The 20,949-nt window shown below is 39.8% G+C and overlaps 1 protein-coding gene across 1 annotated transcript in view; it reads left to right on the forward strand.

Moving 5' to 3' along the window:
• Nucleotides 1-20,949, forward strand: part of PKDCC (protein kinase domain containing, cytoplasmic) — a 45,363-nt gene that overhangs the window by 16,796 nt on the left and 7,618 nt on the right. Inside the window, exons 2-5 of the mRNA XM_007058032.4 lie at nt 1,920-2,042; nt 5,041-5,312; nt 10,078-10,157; nt 11,517-11,624. Of these exons, the coding sequence (XP_007058094.3) occupies nt 1,920-2,042; nt 5,041-5,312; nt 10,078-10,157; nt 11,517-11,624 (583 nt within the window). The remainder of the gene's footprint in view (nt 1-1,919; nt 2,043-5,040; nt 5,313-10,077; nt 10,158-11,516; nt 11,625-20,949) is intronic.

Consider the following 20,949-nt stretch of genomic DNA (forward strand, 5'->3'; position numbering starts at 1 on the left):
AATTCACAGGCAAGTCCAGTAGCATTCTAGCAAAGATGCATATTCTCTAAAATATTTTAATTCTCTTTATATTTGTGTTCTTTTTGGCTTGTAATGGTGGTAATTGTGCTGATGTGTTCTTCTAAGATAGTTTGTGTCATGCTAAGTTTTGACTACTGTACCTATATCAGAAACATGCTTCCATAAAAAATCGTGTCACAGATATTAAGGGACAATCCCTGTATCTGGTCCAAGAAGTCCTAGGTTAATGTGTATTATTAAAACTATGGTGTATCCCTATTTCAATTCCATGTGTCTCTAGTGTAGAAATACCTGCTACAAGTACATCTCCCATGCCAAAATCTCTGTTGTATGTTTTTAAAATAAACTATTCTAGCTTTCATTTTGTTTGATGTACATGTTTTACCAGTTGTTTTGAAGTACAATGCTATTCTTTCACTGAAAGGAATAATTGCTTACTTCACTTATGTTTTTGGAATATTTTTTTTTTCCTTTAAACATGGACAACGATAGAGCTAAGGGGATGATTCATAACAAATAATTTGCTTACTGAATTTAACCTCTTTTTCTGCTTGTTAAATGTTTGTGAGCGTATTGCACAAATTTGCTTGCTATTCAGAGTAGTGAGTGAATTTGTTTGCAATGGTTTTTTTTTCATTGTTAGTTGATTGAGAACATTTAATTGCTCTGGCTATTCAAATGTTGCTTAGTTGTGATTGATCACGTAACACACAAGGTATTGTTTCTGAACCTACATTGGCTGAGCGTAGTTCTTATAGGATCTGATTCAAAGCACACTGATGTCAATACAGACTCCCATTGACTTCAATGAGCTTTGGATGATGTCCATAATCAGGAGACGAATGGGTTTGAAGAAGCCGTGGTGTTTTTGAGCCTCTTAGGTATGGGGAGGAGATGAGTAGGATCAGGGGATTTTTAACCTTTTAAATCATGGCAGCTCTTCTACCATAAGACTTATTTGGCTGGGAGTAGAGTGTAAAATTGTCCCTGCTGCAAAGTCTGTAATCAGATCTTTGTTCAGCTCATTTAACTGCCTCTCTGCCAAGGCTTTGGCAAGGAGTTTCTAAAAGCCTGTCTCCTGGCTGTGTAAAACAGTCCCTATCCCATCTGAAATAAGTCACTTCAAGCACTGGCTTCAAATGTTGTTAATGTGAAAGTGTCTGTGCAAGTAAAAATTGATCACTCATGTGACTTTTGGAAAGCAAACATAAAAGGACCTAGAGCATGACTGAAGTGCATTCATTTTAAAATATTTTGCAGTATTCACCCCTCTAACATAATTGCACATGTAACTTCAACAAGTACTATTAGAAGCATTTTCTGTGTTGAAAAGGATATGCCTTGACATTTGCAACGGCTTTTTAAAGTTCATTATAAAGATATAGTTGAACCCTCTGTCGCATTTAAATACAAATAGACACTCAGTGCACTAGCAATAGTACTGCAAAAAACCTTGATCTTTACATGAGATTTTCTAATGCCTATTTTTAAGTACAGAATTATTATGATTATGCCAGATAGTGCATATGCTAAAATGAATTCCCATATCTACACATATATATATATATATTTTTCCATATAAGTTTCTTGATAAGGGCCTTGATTATAAAAGCCTAGCCAGAAGGATATGCAAATACTGCATACCCAGCCACCCATGTGTGGCCTGCAGATCCTGCACTGGGCAACTTAAGAGTTTCAATGATGGGCTTCGACAGGACTTCTCCTCAGATGGAAGGATACATGACTGCGACATGGGGCCTTAAGGGCAGCGTCCTAAAACATATAGGATCCAAAGGTCCCAGGAGGATACAGGAGACTGTTTCCCGCATCCATGGAGAAAAGAAGAGCATGCCAAGAAGTATTATACTAATCTCTCTCCCTTTGTGTACTTTTTTCAGCTCTATGGTTACTGTTATCAGGATAGCAATGACATCCCAGACACGCTGACTACCATCACTGAGCTAGGCTCACCACTGGAGATGATTCAGCTTTTACAGACCTCTTGGGAGGACAGATTTCGAGTAAGTGCAACAACCATGGTATCTAAAGGACTTTTAAGTAGGATGTGAACACACAACTCCAAGCATGTGGGGGGGTGGAAAGAGAGGTTACATAATTTACAGCTTTGTTCGCATTTATTAAACAACTGCTTTGCTTGGGAATGTTAAGTCTTGGTTTGTCTATAAGACATAACACTCCCATTTTTCAGTTTTTAAGACACTGCGCTATTATGTCTGTTGATGGTATCTAATTATAGGATGTTCTGTGCTATTCATGTTATATCTTCAAAGGTTTCATACTTGTTAAAAACTCAGAGCTTGGCATTTTTGGCTTGAACATTGTGCTCTGCAACTGGAATTCAGACAATAGAAGGATGTGACATCTCTATCTTGATCATTATCATAAGCTGATTTTATAATTATTTCCTACTGTTTCCTGTTATGTTGCCTTTTACTAGGAGAGAGTAAAGGGTAAAGCAAGTTTATAAATGTACACAGATCCTAAAAGAGAGTTTGCCCAGTGAAGCCCACTTTGGCAATTTAACAGAAACATGGAGGTCACATTTAATTTGTATGGAATGGAGCCCAGATTGTAGAGGTACTTTCATCATGATAGGGTATGCTGATCTGTAGTCTCGGTGGGATGTACCTTACTATTAACGATTAGGGCAGTTACAGGCTTCTTTTAGAGCTCTGTGAACTGCATTTGGCCCATGAGTTAAACTTCCACTATGTTGTTCTAAAAGAAATAAATTCCTAATGATGACTCAATCCGAGTTTTTAGTTTGCAATGGCCAATGAAGTGTACTTCTGTCTCCCTCACACCTCACCCATGCAACTGCAGATTATGGCACAGTGATGTAAATTGCAAACGACGCAGTAGATTACTGGCTTGACCATATCACATAGGATGTGGGTGGAAATTCTCTTTAGAATGGGTATCCCTTACAGGGCAGTTAGAGGGAGATGAAGGAGAAATACCTTGGCAATGCTGGTCTGAATCATAGAGATGTAATTATAAATAGAATATTCTTGGAACTACTGTAATGAAGCCTTAGGCAATGTCATAACTATTACCTTATCTAGTGTGCAGCTGTCATAGAGGAGAGGAAAAAGGATGCAAGTTCTCAGCTGAATACATGAGAATTATTTATGTATCTGCCCCAGTCAAGCAAACATTAACATGGTTGTTTAACTTTATACACTCAAGTAGTACCTTTGTGTTTACAGGACAGGGACCAAATCTCCCCAAACCTATTGAAATCAGTGGAAAGCAATGGTGCAGAACTGAGTCCTAAAATGTGTATTTTAATCTTGTTGTGGGGATATACACACACAGCCCATGTCAACACTGAGGGCAGGTACATAGATAAAGGACTTCAACAGGGCTCAGTACAGGCACAAGGGTCTGTGTCAGTGGATCCATCTGCAGGATCAGGGCCTTGGTAGTGTTTGAGGAAGGAGGAATGATTTCAGATTGCAAACAAAAATCCCTCTTTAGTTTTTGGCAACATTTGTATACTTTTATGCAGAGTTTTCTGTAGTAGTTTAAGAAATCTGTGAAAAGTGATTTTTTTTTTCTATATTTATCTTTGAGCAGTTAGATGTTAATTATAATTTTGTTCAAGCTTCTGGTAACGATTTTAGCACAGTGTTCAGCTCCTATAATGAGGTTCTGTGCAGTGCTCCTGACCCAAGGAAGAAATCACATTGATATTCTGAATGTTAAATGCTTCAATTTGGTCTACTTTCATTTCCTCAGCAATACGATACGCCTTTTATGTATAGCATCCTCTGGGACTCTGTATAGAAGATTTCTGTAAATTTCAAGAGGAACAAAAGAGCAGTCAGTGCAGACATCCCATAACCATGCTTGTATTCATTTATACCTACAAGTATCTCTCCATAAACTTTTGATATTGCTTAAGTGGAACAAAAATGTTTCAGGTTGGTAAGGCAGGGGAAATGATTACAGAAGTATTGGATAGTCCTAATATCTCACAGACGTAAAGTCTGTGAAGTATAATGTAAGCCACATTCAACCTCTATTTTTGTCTGAAGTATGCATTTAAGTATTTCCCTGAGTATATCATTTATGTCCTGAGACTGAATTGTGATTTGACTACTTTAATACATATGGCCTTAACAACAGTTTTAACAAAAAACCAAAGCTAACATGTAAACAATAAAAAGCTTTCTAGCCTGCATAAGACATGTCATTAATTGAATACAGTGAATGAGCATGCAAATATTTAGCTGCGTGCATATTAATATTGTTTTTGATTAGTGTGTTATACAATACATACAAAGAAATATTGTCAAGTCTTCACATAAATGAACTGCCAACAGTAATAAAAACTATAGGGTTGGGTCCAAATTTGAAGGTTCCAAATATTATTCTCTTCTATCTATTTGCAAAGCCCAGATAAGTCTTCACTCTATGGCCCCAATCTGATGCACATGTGTGGAGATCCATTAACTTGAATGGGATTCTGTGTGGACACAAGGGTCTGTCTACATGGATAGGCCCTGTTCCTACAAAGACTTAGCTTTATGCACTGTGAATAGTTCCACTGAAGTCAAACTACTCTCAGTGTGACAAGTGAAGTACGTGTCCATTTTTAGAGGATAAGAGACTTAGATTGCAGGATCAGGGTCTACGTATGATGTTTTATTAAAAAAAATGCTTTTATTTCTATTAAAATAATAAAAACAAAACAAAAAAGCCTCAGCAGCTCAGAACTCATGAGCAACTCTACAATAATAAAATTGCATAGGGGAAAAATTGGTAAAGAAGCACGTTTTAATATCAAGCTTCTAAAGGTTACACTGAAAGAATAATGTTAAATTTTATGAAGAATGCCTGGAATGTACTCACTCTCTGATTCTGATGATAAATTTAATGCCAATCTTGTTCATTATTATGTGTGTAACTTAATTAAAGCAGATGCATTATTATTATTATTTTTTACGTGCTCCATACTAGACAAGTAACCCAGACTGTGCTTTTACCTTTCAGATATGTCTCAGCTTAGTTCGGCTTTTGCATTATTTGGCTCACTCACCTCTTGGCTCCGTGACGCTGTTGGATTTTCGCCCTCGACAGTTTGTGATTGTAGATGGAGAACTGAAAGTGACAGATTTGGATGACGCCAGCATAGAAGAAAGCTCTTGCACCAGTAACCGTGACTGTTTTATAGAGTTTCCAGCCAGAAATTTCACTCTTCCCTGCTCTGTGGAGGGCCGATGTCGAAATATGAATGAGAAGAGGAATCTTTATAATGCGTACAGGTAGATGACCAGTTACCTAAGTAGATAAAGTGAATAAAATTTGACAAGAATTCTGTATAGTCATTTATAGCCATTGAGGTCAATGGAAATGTTGGATCGGGCCTTTATAGACTAATAACTAAAACCATGAATAATTTGTGTTGTAAATATTTGTTTCATTAATAATAATACATAACATTAATATCTTGGAAGTACTTTGCAACCATTGGGTCTGATTCACTACTAAAGTCTATTTTGGTATAACTCTACCGAAGTCAGTTACACAGTAAAGATTTATAGCCATGAAAAACTGGGGTAATCTTAGGATGATTTGGGCACAGTTACTGCATTATTAATGAAATGATTCACACAACGCATCAATGCTGTCGATTAATAAGTGTTATCATCCCCTTTTAAGTATGAGTCAACTGAGGCTGAGAAGTGAAATGACTTCAGAGCTGGGATTCGAATTCAGACGATTCTGTCTTCTAGTTCTGTGCTCTGACCACTAAACCATACACCTCTCTCATTAGACCATGCCTCTTTTCTGCTGATTATAAAACTTGCTGGTTCAATTGTTTGATAGTCAAAAACCTGTAACGTCATTTTACTACGTTAGTGTAGACCAATCTCCCAGGGGTTATAATGAATATAGTGATATAGTTCTCTCCTGACAATTGACCCCATGCTTCCGCACGCCAACAAACCAATTGCTGTTCTTTGAATAGGCAATGATTTTGCTTGCTTCTTGCACTACTGTCCATCCTCCAGTGCCCCCCATTGAGGTCTGCACATGGCAGTTAGGTAATCAGGTGATATTATGTCTGGCCAGTCAGAACTCTGAAGAAAGTGTCAAGCTCAAATGTGTTTCTTAGAATTTTGTTTCTTAAGGTCTCTTCAGATTTACAACTGAGGAATTTTACATGAGGGTTTTATGTTAGTGAAGAGCCAAGACCACAAACGCTGATCACTCAACTCACTCTTTGGGCCAAACGCTGATCCCAATGAAACTTTGCTATTGGCTTTCACAGGATCAAGAATTCATTCTTAATGCACTGCTTCTAATTGTGTTGTGGCTTGATGTGCAAGTGCGCTGGAGAGACAGAGAGGACGGTAGAAGGTCTCAAGGCAATGCCATAATTGGGTGTGCTCCTTTCTTAGGCTTCTCTTTCAAGTATCACACCACTCATTCCCTGCCAGACCACAGCTAGAAGAGACTTCTCCAGGGAGAGTCTTCTGCTTTTGTCCCAATGCATTTACCAGCATATGTGTAACATTATCTGACCACACTGAAATGCATTCCACTACATGACTGTCATGTGCATTTGCGCAGTGCAATTTTTAGTGTATTCTGCAAAATTTTCCATTTGCTTGGGTTAAAGATCCTTCTTAGTGAATTAGTTTTTCATTAGGGCCATTTTGCTGGACTGGCCAGAAAAAAACGTTTAATATTTAAGTGGGCTTTTCAGCCATACACGATCATAAATGGGGATATGCCCATGACACAGTGATTTCATGGCATGGTTGCTGGTCTCACTGAAGAAAGCTGTCTTTTTCTATCACAGTGGTTAACATTTGTGAGAGTGCTATTGAACAATTCCAGAGGTTCTAAAACCCCGTTTTAATGGGGTTGCCAAGGGCTGGCATTTGCCTTGCTGGGGCCTAGGACTGAAGCCTGAGCTCCATTGCCCAGGGCTGAAGCCCAAGGGCTTGAGCCCTGAGCGTGTGTGGGCTCAGGGAACAGGCCCCCCGCCTGGGGCCAAAGCCCTTGGGATTTGGCTTTGCCCTCCCCCCTCCACATCCCAGGAGCAGTGGGGCTCTGGCTTTGGCTCCCCACCCAGGGCGGCAGGGCTCGGACAGGCTCAAAGTTCAGTCCCCCGTCCTGGGGTCGTGTAGCAATTTTTGTTGTCAGAAGAGGATCACGGTGCAATGAAGGTTGAGAACCCCTGAACTATTCCATCTGGTCATCAGTTTCTAAAGATCTGTTTTTACACTTTGAAAATCCTAATGCTTTTAGCACTCCCTATTGCTTATTATTATGCTCACACAATAGGTCTTGGTATGAAAGCAGACCTACACCATGGTAGGCTGCAGCCGCCCTTATGAATGCATCTGCAACAATCTCTATATGCTCACTCGGCAAGGACAAAACTACAATCTACTTGGTAGAGACTAGGTTTTCCAGTTCCCAGATTCCCATGTATTGGGACACTGTGATGGCAGGTGAATGGCAGTACTACTTTCTGAAGCTTGGAAAAAAGGTTTCTTGTCCATATCTGGTGCTACTTGATAGTCCAAAGCTGCAGCACATAAACCAATGGTATAAATTTTCAGTAGTGTCTGAATTTATTAGAGCCACCCACGAGAAACATCACTAGGCCAGTCTCCTGGTTCCTTCTCAGGGTGGATTATTAGAGCTGAGAAAATATTACAAAAAATTGTTGTGCAAGTATTGGCTCGGATGTTTAAATTATTTCCTTCAGTCACATAGGCATCCTTTTGTGCCCTCAAGGTGCACGTTTTTAACAGTGAGGGTAATGAACCATTGGAAGAATTTACCAATAGGTTTGGTGAATTCTTCATAACTGAACATTTTAAAAACAATATGGGATCTTTATGTAGATGAGATGGTCTAGTTCAAAAAGGAATCATATTCCAAGAAGTTATCTGGCCTGTGTAATGCAGGAGGTCAGCCTACTAGAAGCTCACAGTGGTCCCTTCTGGCTTTATAATCTACAAATCATGAATGCAGAGACGTAACGTAACTATCAATAGTGGGGGGAGGGAGGGCACAATGTGAAGGTTCTTCTGGTGGTGGCAGTGGGACTCAGGGCAGGGCATATAAACCCTGGCAGAAATCTTGGGGGTCGGGGGGGTGGGGTCAGCGCACGTGACTCCGCATCTCCTCCCCGCCACAAGGTGCCTCTGCATGAATGTTCCAGTTTGAAAAAACAACGAGGAGTCCTTGTGGCACCTTGGAGACTAACCGATTTATTTGGGCATAAGCTTTCGTGGGCTAAAACCCACTTCATCAGATGCATCAGTGCCAGTTTGAGTTTCACTAACACTGAAGTCGATGCATTTCAAAGTCACACGTGTGAGTGTTCATATCAAAATGTTTGCACGCTCATTCAATTGAGGATCAGAAACAATACTATGTGACTTTTCTGTCCAATTGTAATATCCAACCCAGTCTGAAAAGCAAACTGTGACCTTCAAATACTTTCAGAATGCTTCCGGTGATCAGTCGCAATCCATTTATGGATTTTACAGGTGCAAAACATTTACCAGATGAATTCTTCATTGGTAATGATTTGCTTACCTTTAAAACACTATGTATTTAGAGTGCTGCTTTTTATATAAAACACTAAGAAATCTTTTATAATAATCTAACGTGGGGATTTCGTAAATATCCTTTTTAGAAGGGATGAATTTTACTCTTGTATAAAAAAAGTTAACATCTTCAGAAAATATTAATTGTATAAAGTGGAAGCATGTCAGCTGAATAGGCCACAATACTGGCTCCTGTAGCTGACATTTTCCAATCAATAACTTTAACTTTAAAAAAAATTATGCTTATGTGAAACCTGCTTTATTTTCTCCAGTGAGTATGATTCACTGCAGTTTCTATGGCCGTGTGGGGGATGGGGAAGCTGTACTTTACAGGATAGACAAGGCAACTTTCTCAATAAAATTTCCTATTTGTGTTACCATTCTGCTTATTACCTAATATTTATGTCTGGTACTTTTGTTTATATTACCAGATCCTGAACTGTCCATCTTTATCTAATGTTCCCTCTGAAACAGGGTTTGTAGAGGTTAGTAATACTGGCTTAGCAATAGAAATTTAAAGGGGCACTGTGAAATTACTTCTACCTTTAAATAATAACAGAGAAGTGAAATCAGCATACCTTTAATTCCAAGAAATTATTGCTGTGCCTGCATTTCCAAACGCTAGATGTGTTTTTGTGAAGCCATCACCATTTAACTGGCATTACCAGTTAAATGTTCGCATTTCGGTATCACCAGGCACTGAGCACAGGGCAAGAGCCTTCATAACCAGATGCTTGTTTCAAGCTTGTGAGAAATTAACCCAGAAATTGTAGAACCTGCTTTACTTTTTGTTTCCTAGGAAAAGCAACACAAACTACCAGAATCCCTAGCAGGTTTTGTTGTTGGTTTGGTTTTTTTTTTTTCAGCAGAGAATGTGCATTCAAACATGGATCCATTCGGGAACATCATGAATGCATGTTAATGATGACCGCACCAATATTCTTGGGAATATTTGAAGATGTCCTGAATTTCGGTGGTGTAGAATGATCCCCCCTGCCCCCCCCCCCATTCATCTTAAAGCCTAAAAATAATGCAGAACTGCAAAGGAAATAATTGGTGAAATGAAATAAGCAAAAATCTGACCTGTATTTTTAAGGATTTTTGGGGAAAAAACAAGACTTCAGAGTTTGACAGTGTCTCTTTAATAAAGTTTGTCCAAGTACAGACAGCTTGGCAAATAGTCACAATCCATAGAGCTTCACAGCAAATTTCTGTGTTAATGGAACATTTACAGGTAGTTACAAGGCAGCCTTGTATATCGCAGCTTAGGCTGGGTATGCCAGACAGCTGTGTGACTAGTCTCAGCTGTATATTTATTTGATTATAGAATATGATTATATTTCCTGAATAGGTCAAGGACTTAAGAAATAAAATTCTAATAGTTTATGTTGTTCAGTGGTTACTAGACCCATGCCAACTTTATTTTAAAATATGGGTTACTTTTCCATTGCAGGTTTTTTTTTACATATCTTCTGCCACACAGTGCTCCATCCTCCTTAAGACCATTATTGGATATGATAGTCAATGCTACAGGTAATCCCACTGTAAATATGTGATACTGCCAACTGTCTCTCTTTTTCATGTTACTGTAAACTTGAGTGTTTGTTTGGGGGCGGAGGGTGGGAAGGGCGCTACATTTACATGTATTGCTTTAGGGCCAGATTCTGCTCTCACTTAGGGTACGTCTACACTGCAGCCGGAGGTGTAAGTTCCAGCCTGAGGAAATGTACCCATGCTAGCTTTGAGCGAACATGCTGAAAATTGCAGTGTAACTGTGGTGGATGGGCTAGTCACTGGAGTATCTACCTAGTATCTCCGGTGGGATTGTACTTGGGTGGCTAGCCTGAGTCGCTGCTCATGCCACTTTGGCTACACTGCTATTTTTAGGTGCTAGTTTGGGCAGAGCTAGCACATGAATATCTATCCGACCTGGGAATTACACCTCCAGATGCAGTGTAGATGTGCCTTTAGAATTAAATTCACTCCTGTTCAGAGGAGCCAAGATGTGGCCTATATACCATTTAACTCTCTAGTTTGAGGTCTTAAGTAGTATTTAAGTGGTATGTGCCTTGTCCTGGGCCCCAGCACAGGGATGAATTTCACCATTACATAGGTGCAGATCCCACTGCAAGTCAATGGCAGTTTGACCAGAGCAGTATTTGACTCCAAATTTGGTCTTCTCTGTATGCAGCTCTCAGGAGGAACAAGCCAGGCCACAGAATGAAATTCATCCTGACCAAAGGGCCCATGCACAGCCCTCTGCAAAATGTTAGTCCCATGTTTAGGGATTCATTGGTATGGAGGGCCTTGAATGGGCCATCTCTACTGAGAGGAAGTTGAACCTTGGAGACAATTTATTGCATACATCGCCCGGATGACATTAGAGATGATTTTATGCTTCAGAATCCAGAGTAGACCATAACATTATCTTTACCATAAAATGACATTCAGACAAGAGTAGCTTGAGTATGTCTTAACTCTACTTTTGATTTCATGCCAGAGGTTTTTTTTTCCCTGCCTTGTATTCAATACATTTTATGGGGAGGTATAATGTGCCAGGCTATAAATAATTTCAAAGGGAATTCACTGGAAAGGAGTTTCCATCTCTTGTGGGTAACCCATCCTATCCTGTCCTATTCAGACAGGAAGCTGGCTGTCTCAGTACACTAGCTGCACAGCTTTGGAGACATAGGTTTAGGGCTTGACTCATCGCACATATGAAAATCAATTTGGCAGTCACTTTGTAATGCCTAATGGACTTTAAGTCCACATTACAAAAACATCACGCAGTTTGGCACAGCTGAATCTTGATCCTTTGGACCCTTACTCAGGTATAATCCCTATTAATTCCAAGTTCTTTGTCTAAATCACTGTTTTTCTGTACTATTAAAGGAGAACTCCACTGGGGAATAGATGAAACAGTGGCTCAGCTAGAAAGAGTTTTGCACTTATACAAGAGTGGCACATACCTACAGAACACTACACGGATGCCGAAAGCTGGTAAAGTATTCCTCTGACAAATGTAAAGCTATTGGCTCAATCTAGACTGTGAGATGTAGAGGGGAGCAGAAATAAGGAGAAGAGACCAAAAAGGTCCCTGAAGTCATGGAAATTGAAGTCCACAGCAGGGCTTCCAGATAGTCAGACTTCCACGGGTACCAAGGAAAGTACTAAGGTGGGTTGTTGATGCCATGGAGAGTAGCTATCAACCACGTCAAACCTGTGGGAAATCTTCAGTATAAACTCCTGCTGAAAGGTGCATCATGTCCAAACACTTATCTCCCAACCTGCATTTTGGAACCTCCCTGAGGTGGGAGTTTGGGGCAGGCCAGAGCAGGGAGCCCATGAAGAGAGAGCCAATTTATCTCCATGATAATACCCTAGCTCTGCATGGATATCCTAAGATTCATGGGATTTCCTTGCAGATCTTGCAGCTGCTGCAGGTTAGAAGCATTAAGCCTCCTACCTACTCTGCAGGGGAAAATCCCTGCAGCCTTCAGCTTGCAGCAGTGATAGGGTAACAAAACTGCATAAATTGACAAAGAAATTGCATAAAGTTTACATGCTAAGGTTTTTCTTTTACATCTTAACAAAAATCTCTTGTATAGCACCATAAATGAAAACAGTGCTTTTCAAACATAAGAATAGATCAGTGTTCTACCTTGAAGACCACATTACAGAATGTAACATTTGAAAGCGGGGAATAGGTAAATGTTCTTGTTTAGACAAACCACTTAAATTCTGCACAGCATCTTTTTTTATCTTTTTGTAGATGCAATATCCATGTCATACTTTGAGCTGCTGGAGGGTGATAGGAAAATATGATGGTTTTGCTGCATATGCATAGCAGAGAGAAAGAGATGGATGGTAAATGAAAATGAAGATTTAGGGTAAAGGATTAGAAAAGTTCAGTAAAGCATTTCCCTTGTGACCGACTCATGAGTCAAATTTATTCCTGGTGTAACTCTGCTGACTTTGGTGGACTCTGACCCCAGGGATGAATTTGGCTCACTAATCACAAATAATTCGATATTTATTTAGTTGTAAAATTGGCAAGAAAATTGTTTCAGGTGTTCATTTAACTTTCTAATGTTCAGATTTTCATCACAGTCTTTGCTGAGTGATACTTGTCAACACAGTCAAATCATTCTCAGCAGGACAATCAACAGTACAAACACATCCTTTGTTGAGGAAGTGCCAGGAAGGTTGAGGTTTTTCTGTGATGCTGGCTGATTCCAGATTTAGCTGCCGTGTCAGGACAATATGAGGTTTTGAATTTTAAAGGCTGTCCTGCTTATAAAGAATTGCCAGGAGAAAACCCAAGACAGCAATGCTAGATGTAACAGTGCAAGGCTTCACTGATATGGAGCAGACCTGCACTCAGATTAGGTTTCTGTATTTCATATGTGGTTTAGTTATGTATAATCCTGAATAACTGTGGCTCAGATTCTGCTACCCTTACTCATGTTGGCTAGTGCCTTTGTTTGCAAGTAGTCCCAGGAACTGCTCAGGGAGCAAAGTGCTACTCAACATGAGTAAAGGGTATAGAAATTGCCCTGTGTAACAGCACATAGAGCATGTGAGCACAGTTTTATGCAATTCTAATAAAATTCTGATTTAACACAACATTTAGGTTCTTTAAATTATTTTATGTGAGGATTCAGCCAATGGTAATCAAGAGAAATCAAATATCCTCACAGAAATTACACTGAAACAAGACCTTGTTGACTCATGGGTAAATTTTCATACTTAGATACCATGTCTTCAGAATGCATGGGCCTATTTCTCATTTGCACTAAGGCCATTTTGCACCACTATAGTCATGTAAAAGGACCTTAAAGTGGGTGTGTCTATATAATGTATTCATAATTTATCCCTTTATCCTATGGTGACCAGATAGCAAGCATGAAAATTCGGAATACCTTTTTGGGGGTAGGGGGAGTACAGTTGCGTATACAAGACAAAGCCCCTAATATTGGGACGTTGGGTCACCCTACTTTATCCTCCCAGAGGAGTCTAAAAAGGCCTCAGGGCAAATGTGTAATCAGGCCCCATGTGTCCACTTCCATCCTTCCTTCTCCACACAGGCTCCTCTCTTGCAAGATTTCACTTTTAGCACGGCGACTCACTTTTTTAAAACTCTCAATCCAAAGATGATTTTCCAATGGTGAAATTCTCCTGATGGTGCAGTGGAGCTGCAAGGCAGGGTGTGGTAGTAGGGGAGGATTGGGTGCTCAGGAGAACAGCCGAATGCTGGTCCAGCACACAAGGCAACACTACTCCCAAGCCATGCTGGGACCACAGAATAAGTAGTTTGGGCCACTGGGCCATGTAACAACTGCAAGTGGTGGTGGGGGGGTCATGGATACTGTTCCAACCCATCAGTTCAGCAGCCACAGAGGCAAAAGCAGCCACAAAGGCAGTTACATGCTCAGGTTCTGGCCCTGCCTGGGCGGGGGAGAGGAGGATTTCAGCTCCCTAATCCCTTGCACTTTATGTGGGTGAGACAAATTTCACCTTAAAACACCACTCAAAATATTGTCTGTGGAAAGACAGGGAAACCAGTAGCATGTCACAGGACGCTGTATAACTCTCTCCCAAGGCAAGGGAAAAATATTTTTTTAAGTGGTGGCTTGTTTGTTCTTTTTCTGTCTTGTTCTATAATATAGTGAGAGGGGGAGGAGGCTGTTTGTCAGATGCTGAGCTGATTTAGGGTTGGGCTAGGGATTGTGGTTTGGGTTCGAGGCTGAATTGGAGCCAGGCTTTGGTTTCAGGTTAAAATGAGGCAAAATCTTACAAGATTGTTCTCATTAGATTTTGGTCTAAATGGTGGAAATCTCATCAGGTGACTGGATCTCACAAGATTTCCACCATCTCGAATAATGGAAATCTCAAGAAATTAACAGCTCATGTGAGGTTGCCTCCATTTTGGGCTGAAATCTCACCAAATAACTGTTACCAACAGATTCCTGCTGCATCTGAAAGAGACCTAGAAAATGAGCTCATTCTGGTATAGAATCTATACTGAAACCAAAGCCACAATAGTGGGTTCAGATCCAGGAACTGCAAGTGATATCTCTTTTTAAAAAAGGAACATTAGACGGTTCAACTCATGGTGCTTCATAATTTGATTTAGATCTAGAAACTGAGTTATCCATTGTCTTTAATAGAGAGTTGTAAATCCTTACAAGAAGTAATGGTGATCTCTGAAAAGGGACGTAAGGAAAAAGCTGAAATCTGACCTTTCATGAAACAGATTTCTCTATATGAGCCTATGTTTTTGTAAGGAAACCCTTTTCAAGTGAGAGAGGTGATATTGACCATCAGTAGGAAAGCGACACTAGGAAAGTTCTTGTCAATCTGAGCTTGTCCATAAATTAAATTTAACAACATGAACCACGGTCATGTCACAGAAGGACTTGGGTCTTTAAGCTTTCACTGTGTTTCAGCTGTAAAACATTTTACAGTGTTGTAAATTTATATTATACTCTAGGCTTTGCTTCTAAATTACTGAAGCTAAGTAGAGAAGGGGTTGGGGAAGAAGTCCTTCAATAGCCATGTACGTTTTCTGTAATTAGTCTCTTCTTCTGAAAACATTGAACAATGTGGATCATATATTTATTTCCTTGTAAAAAAAATTTCTAAAATGACAGTAATATTGATATAACTACAAGAATACTATACTGTACAAACCCATTGGATTTTATGGGTGAAATTCCTTTTTCGTTGAAGTCTACAGCAAAACTCTCATTGACTTCAAGAGTGATGCTGATTTAAACCAAATGAAGGTCTGGCTCTGGAGTTTTAGTCTAACCTCCTCAGCCCAACCTGTCATTGAATTCAGGAGTTACACAAAAATGTATGAGGTGCACTACAGCTAGTAAATCGTGTAGATTTGTTATTCATTAAAGAAAATAGGTGACCCATTATTAATTCTTGAGGGGTGGGTTAGCCAAAAGAAAGGCATAATTAGCAGAAATAAAAGAAGTTGTTGAACCAAGTACATTTACAGGACTCTAGACACAGAATGCCAAGGAGTAAGGTAAAAGACATTCCCTGTTTTCCTTTGTCCTTTGACATTTTGGCAGGGTTGTGCTGTATGTAAATATTTACGGTGCAATAATATTTCTTAAAAAATACTGTAGCAACCTGCTCGAGAAATTTTAATGGGGTGTGTGTGTGTGTGAGAGAGAGAGAGAGAGAAACATTGGAGGGTGGGAACAGATTATATTCAGGCAGTTTTTATACCCCATATTAGGTTGAGCTACAAAAGACAATATGCACTTTCTTGAAGATACTTAAAGACATATGTGCTACAGCTGGGACTACATTACAAACAATTCCCTACAAATAGTCTCACGGATTCTAAAATGAATTCGTTTTGGCCAGGATTGTGCCCCTGTGGTGTCCTTTTCCACAACCATATAGGTCCAGATTGAATGAGGCCTCTTACTGAGTCACGTGGGGATAGAGGAGCATGGAGGAAGCCTCCCATTGGTCATGCAAGGGCCTCCACTGCTAGCAGTCTGTGTGCTCTCTCTACTTTAGGGAGCACAAGGATTGGTTTTGCAGCCATATGTGGGGCAGGAGCCTGAAAATGAGAAGGGGAGAGGCATGGTCTGACCCCCACCTTTATTGGCCCATGGAGTGGGGCCAATCCACTGGGAGTGCGTAGTTATGGAACAGAGTGCTCACCTCTACCATCAGCATGCAGCAGCCCCAGAGAGACAATAGCTGTCTTCCATAGGGTGTAGGTCTGACTCACTTTCACAGGCCTGTAGCATAAATATAATGACATAGCCCTGAGAAAATAACTTTCCCCCATGTGTAGACAGTAGGATATACATCTCTACTCTTGTGCAGCCAAGGTACTCCTTTCCTTTCTGCTCTGAAAAGTGACTCTAAAAATGGCATCATGGAGTTTCATATTTATTATCTTTCCATTGCTCTAGGTCAAATTTGATCACACACATTTAGTAGTAAAAATGTTTTTTCTAATTGCTGGGCTGGACCTTCAGACGTGTTAGGGGCCAGACTTTATTTACACTGCTAAAGATGCGGATAGGCACCTAGTGGAATTTTCAAAAGTGCTGAGGTGCCTAACTCCAATGGCAGTTAAGCCCTGTTGAAAATCTCACTACGAGATGCCGAACTCCAGTTGGGAGCTATGCACCTAGGAGCTTCTGAAAATTCCACTAGGTGTCTAGCTGCATCTTTAGCAGCTTAAATATATTTAAAAATCTGATCCTATACATTTTCTGGCTTGTGTGGTATCACGCCCATTTGGTACGTTTTCAGCATAGGAACAGAGAAGTTAGATAAAACAATACAGTGCAACCTTCCAGCAAAAGTATTGTAACAATACTTGATTTTTTTTAGAATTTAGAATAATACAGAAGAACCCAAAAATAGAGAGACAAAGCAGACTGCTCCCTAAGACAAAGAGGCACAGGTCGTCTCACTTTATTTTAGACTGCCTGTCTGCTGCGAGAGTATTGCTCACACACTTCCCTACAAAGCCCACTGCCTGCAAGCAGAACCTGGGAATCCCCTGAGCATTTAATGTGATAGCTCTACAATTTTAATACAGTTTTTCATACACCAATAAAGATTTTGCTGGCCAAATTCTGCCTCAGTCACATCTGTGCAACCCCAGTCTCCGATACAGCTACCTTCAATGAGGTTGCACTGCAGAGGCGTAACTGCAGGTAGAAGCTGCCCCTGTAGTTGGACCCTGGTTAACAGTTCTATTGTCAATGCATGAGCCAGGAAAAAAATCCAACTTTTTCTCCTCTCATGGTGCAATGTTGACAGGAGGACAAAATGTAAATATTTGTACTGCAGCAGCCCTGACAGGCTCCAATCAAGACAAGGGCTTCATTGTGCTTAGGTACTGTACAGGTACATAATAAGAGACAGTCCCCGCTCCAAAGAGCAGACAGTCTAAATAGACAGGACAGACAAAAGATGGAGTGGAAACAGAGAAGAGAAGTGTCTTACTCAAGATCATGAAGCAGGTCAGTGTCCTATCCAGATGCCTTTTTCACTTGACTACAGCACCTCTCCAAATGGCTGCAGTGATTTAGTGGAGGAGGGCAGGTGTGCTTGGAAGTGGAGATAAATGGAATAAACTTGATGAGTAATTTTCCCTGCTATACTACTGTTTTGTTGCTGGCATGGGCATGTAGTGCCCCCGCCCCCTCCCAAACAGCTTTTGTATAATGCAGATTCACATTAACTTTTGCCTAAGAGCCATATTTATGGGGCATTCTTTTGGAACGAATTTAGTATAGTATATGAAAACATGGACAAATGTAAAATGAGATCTGCTGAAAGTCAAGCAAACCAATATAACATCAGGAGGGCAAACGTTGGTAATATCAAAGTTTACACTTTGTTTCTTACTCTGAACGTATGACGTGAAGCAATAAGTATATTCTTCCGTTATTCAGAGTCTGATTCTGCTGTCTGTACTCATTGGGAAATCAGTGGGACTATTTGTATAGCAAGGTATTACTGAGATTGGTAGAATCAGGCCCTTTATGTTTAACTACAAGCAAGGGCGGTTGGGGGGAAAGAAATCCAGAAGCAGGTTTCATTATTTTATCATTACAATGGAAGTGCAGGTGAAATAGGGAGTAACAGGATTACTTTGTCAAGGATGCAGTTGTGTCATTGACCCATGGTGTATTGGCAGGTGATAACTGGAAAAGACGACTGGGCAATTTTCCAACTGGTAGCTGTAGCTGGTAGTAAAAATGCAATCTAGCTGCTGTGGCTGAAATAAATGGTCATTAGGATTGATTAAAGTCAGATTTAGGGTGATTTAAGCAACTTAAAAAGGGGAAACCACAGCCTGTTTATAATGTAGTCCTGGAGTTATTTATATGATTGAGTCTGGTACTGTGAAAATGGGCATGTTTATATATTAGAGTCAGCACTGGGACAACACAGGTGATTTTTTTGCTAAGGTAATTTTGGGATGTTAGAACGTTTTAAGCTTTGCTATTTTGTTTTTAATGATAGTATTTGGTCAGTGATTTGTTAGTTTGCCATGAACTGATTTCAGTTTTTAAATGTATCACTTTATCCTGTGAAATGGTACATTGTCAAGATGTCTTTTCTGCAATATAGGGGTGGGCCAGAGCCTTTAGGACATTTTGGGCCTGATTTAAGTTACACTGCCGTAAATTGACAAGTAACATAAATGAATGGGCTTGAATCTGATCTTGGTTTACATTGACTTTTTCCCAGTGTAACTGCCCCAGTTTTGCTGGAGCTACTTACCTTACATCTAGAGCTGCTTGGGAATTTTTCAGCTAAACATTTTTTGTTGGAAAATGCCAGTTAAACAAAGCAAACTTCATGGGAATGGGTCAGTTTCAACTAATTTCCCATTTAGAAAGAAAGAAAAGGAAAAAAATTTTTTATTTAAAATGACTTTATACTTCAGAATTCAGGTTAATTTATAGATAATTTAAAAAACCTAAATGAAATATGAGTGATTTAAGAAAACATCTTGGAGTTTTGGTTCATGAACAATTTTTAGATTTCAACTTAATCATGATTTGGACTGGGAAAATGTTTTGAAATCTCAAATTTTTGCAGGATGGGAAAATTGTTTCCTGCCCGGCTCTGATTAGATTAGTGTGAATGGAGAATCTGGTCCCAGAGATTAAACTGGTATGAAAAATGGCATAAGTGATAACAGAATCAGGCCTAGTGTAGTAAAAGTTTATTTGCTTCAACCTTTACAAAAATATGTACAAGTGAAAAGGAATATTTTTGGTTAGGGCATTGGTAAGGAGTTATTTATGAACACAGTGTAATTCTTTGATCTATTCCTTGACTTTACGGTGATAGACTTTAAGTATGCTATGTCAAATTGTGTATATGTATGTGAAAGTGTAAATTTATTGCTGCATTTATAGTATTAGGCAAGTATTTATTGGTTTTAAACACCATTAGTCTGGAAATCGACCAGAACTTTGACCTTTTTTATGATGTGATTTATTGCTGTGAGCCTTCAAATTCCAAGAACTCCATTTAAGTAAGTTTGGGAAGACAAAAACCTGAGCTAAAGCTGTCTTTAAATCAGTCGGGTTTTTCTAAATAGAACAAGTACATTGTACCATTGTGACCAGGATGAACATTTAAATTTGTTGTGTGAGAAATGCAACTTAGATTTTTTTAAGCCATTTCACACAGCAGATAAAGAGTCCTGATGTGGCTTTTACAAATCTCATTCAAACCTCTCTTTGATACATACATACAACAAAGTACAAGTGAGCTATGTAACATTTTTATCTTGCTATATACTACATAGTGAACCACAAAGAGGTAGGTGAATGACATGAACATAAAAACAAATGGATAGAAAGTGAGTGACTGGAAAGTTATCACTTAGTGGGTTTATTTTTCATCTTGATGGTTTATCTCAGATTGAGCAAGTTTTGAATAGGAGAGGAATGCTCTCTGAACCATTGCATTAGTACCACGTTTATCAGTATTTTGATTCATTATGTATTTGAATGTTTACATCTGGGCATATCTAAAATACATAGCTTTCCTTTTAATTGGGCATACCAATTAGTGCTGTCAGAACTCCTGTTAATTAAGTAACTGTCCAGTTGCCTTCAAGTAAGGGCTCCTTATCCTGATAACCCTGCTTAAGTGAGTAAAGTGTCTTGGTTTCAAATACTCACAGCACAATGGGATTACTCACACAAGTAAAGGCTATGGATCAGACCCTTGCTTTGAAGTGATATACACGTGAGATTCACATGATATTTTTCTTCTTTGTGCAAATTACAAAGATACTAGATCACCATGTTATGAGACAAGGTGAATCTTTGGAAAAGGATTCACTTTTCAGACCAGTATTCAGTGGTGGTTGTTATGAGTTAGAGTTTTTTCTAGGTTTAGGTACAAGCAATTTGAAGATATTTTCTGTAACCCAAAAAACCACATGGGCCTGACCGCCCTGGAGGGGGCGGGGGGGAAGGATGCCTCCTGGAGCTCCCTAATTGAGGAGGAGGAATAATTTGTGGCACCAGTTTAAAGGGGTACAGCAAACTTGTTCCCCTGCAAGGCTGGAAAGCTCTGCTGGCTGGAGAGAGAGAGAGGAAGGAGCTACATTTCAGCCTACTTGTCATCCTTGCTGCCCTCTTTCAGGTGAGATGCTGCCAGGGGACCAAAGCCTCTTGACAGCAGCCCCTACATTCAGGGCTATGATTTAGGCTTTCCTGTTGTAGGCCACACAAATGGGGGCAAAGCCTCCTTTCCTGTTCCTCCCCTGCAGGGCCACTTATGGCAGAGGCACAGC

This window comes from Chelonia mydas, chromosome 3 (genome assembly GCF_015237465.2).
Source record: "Chelonia mydas isolate rCheMyd1 chromosome 3, rCheMyd1.pri.v2, whole genome shotgun sequence".
NCBI classification, from domain to species: Eukaryota; Metazoa; Chordata; order Testudines; family Cheloniidae; genus Chelonia; species Chelonia mydas.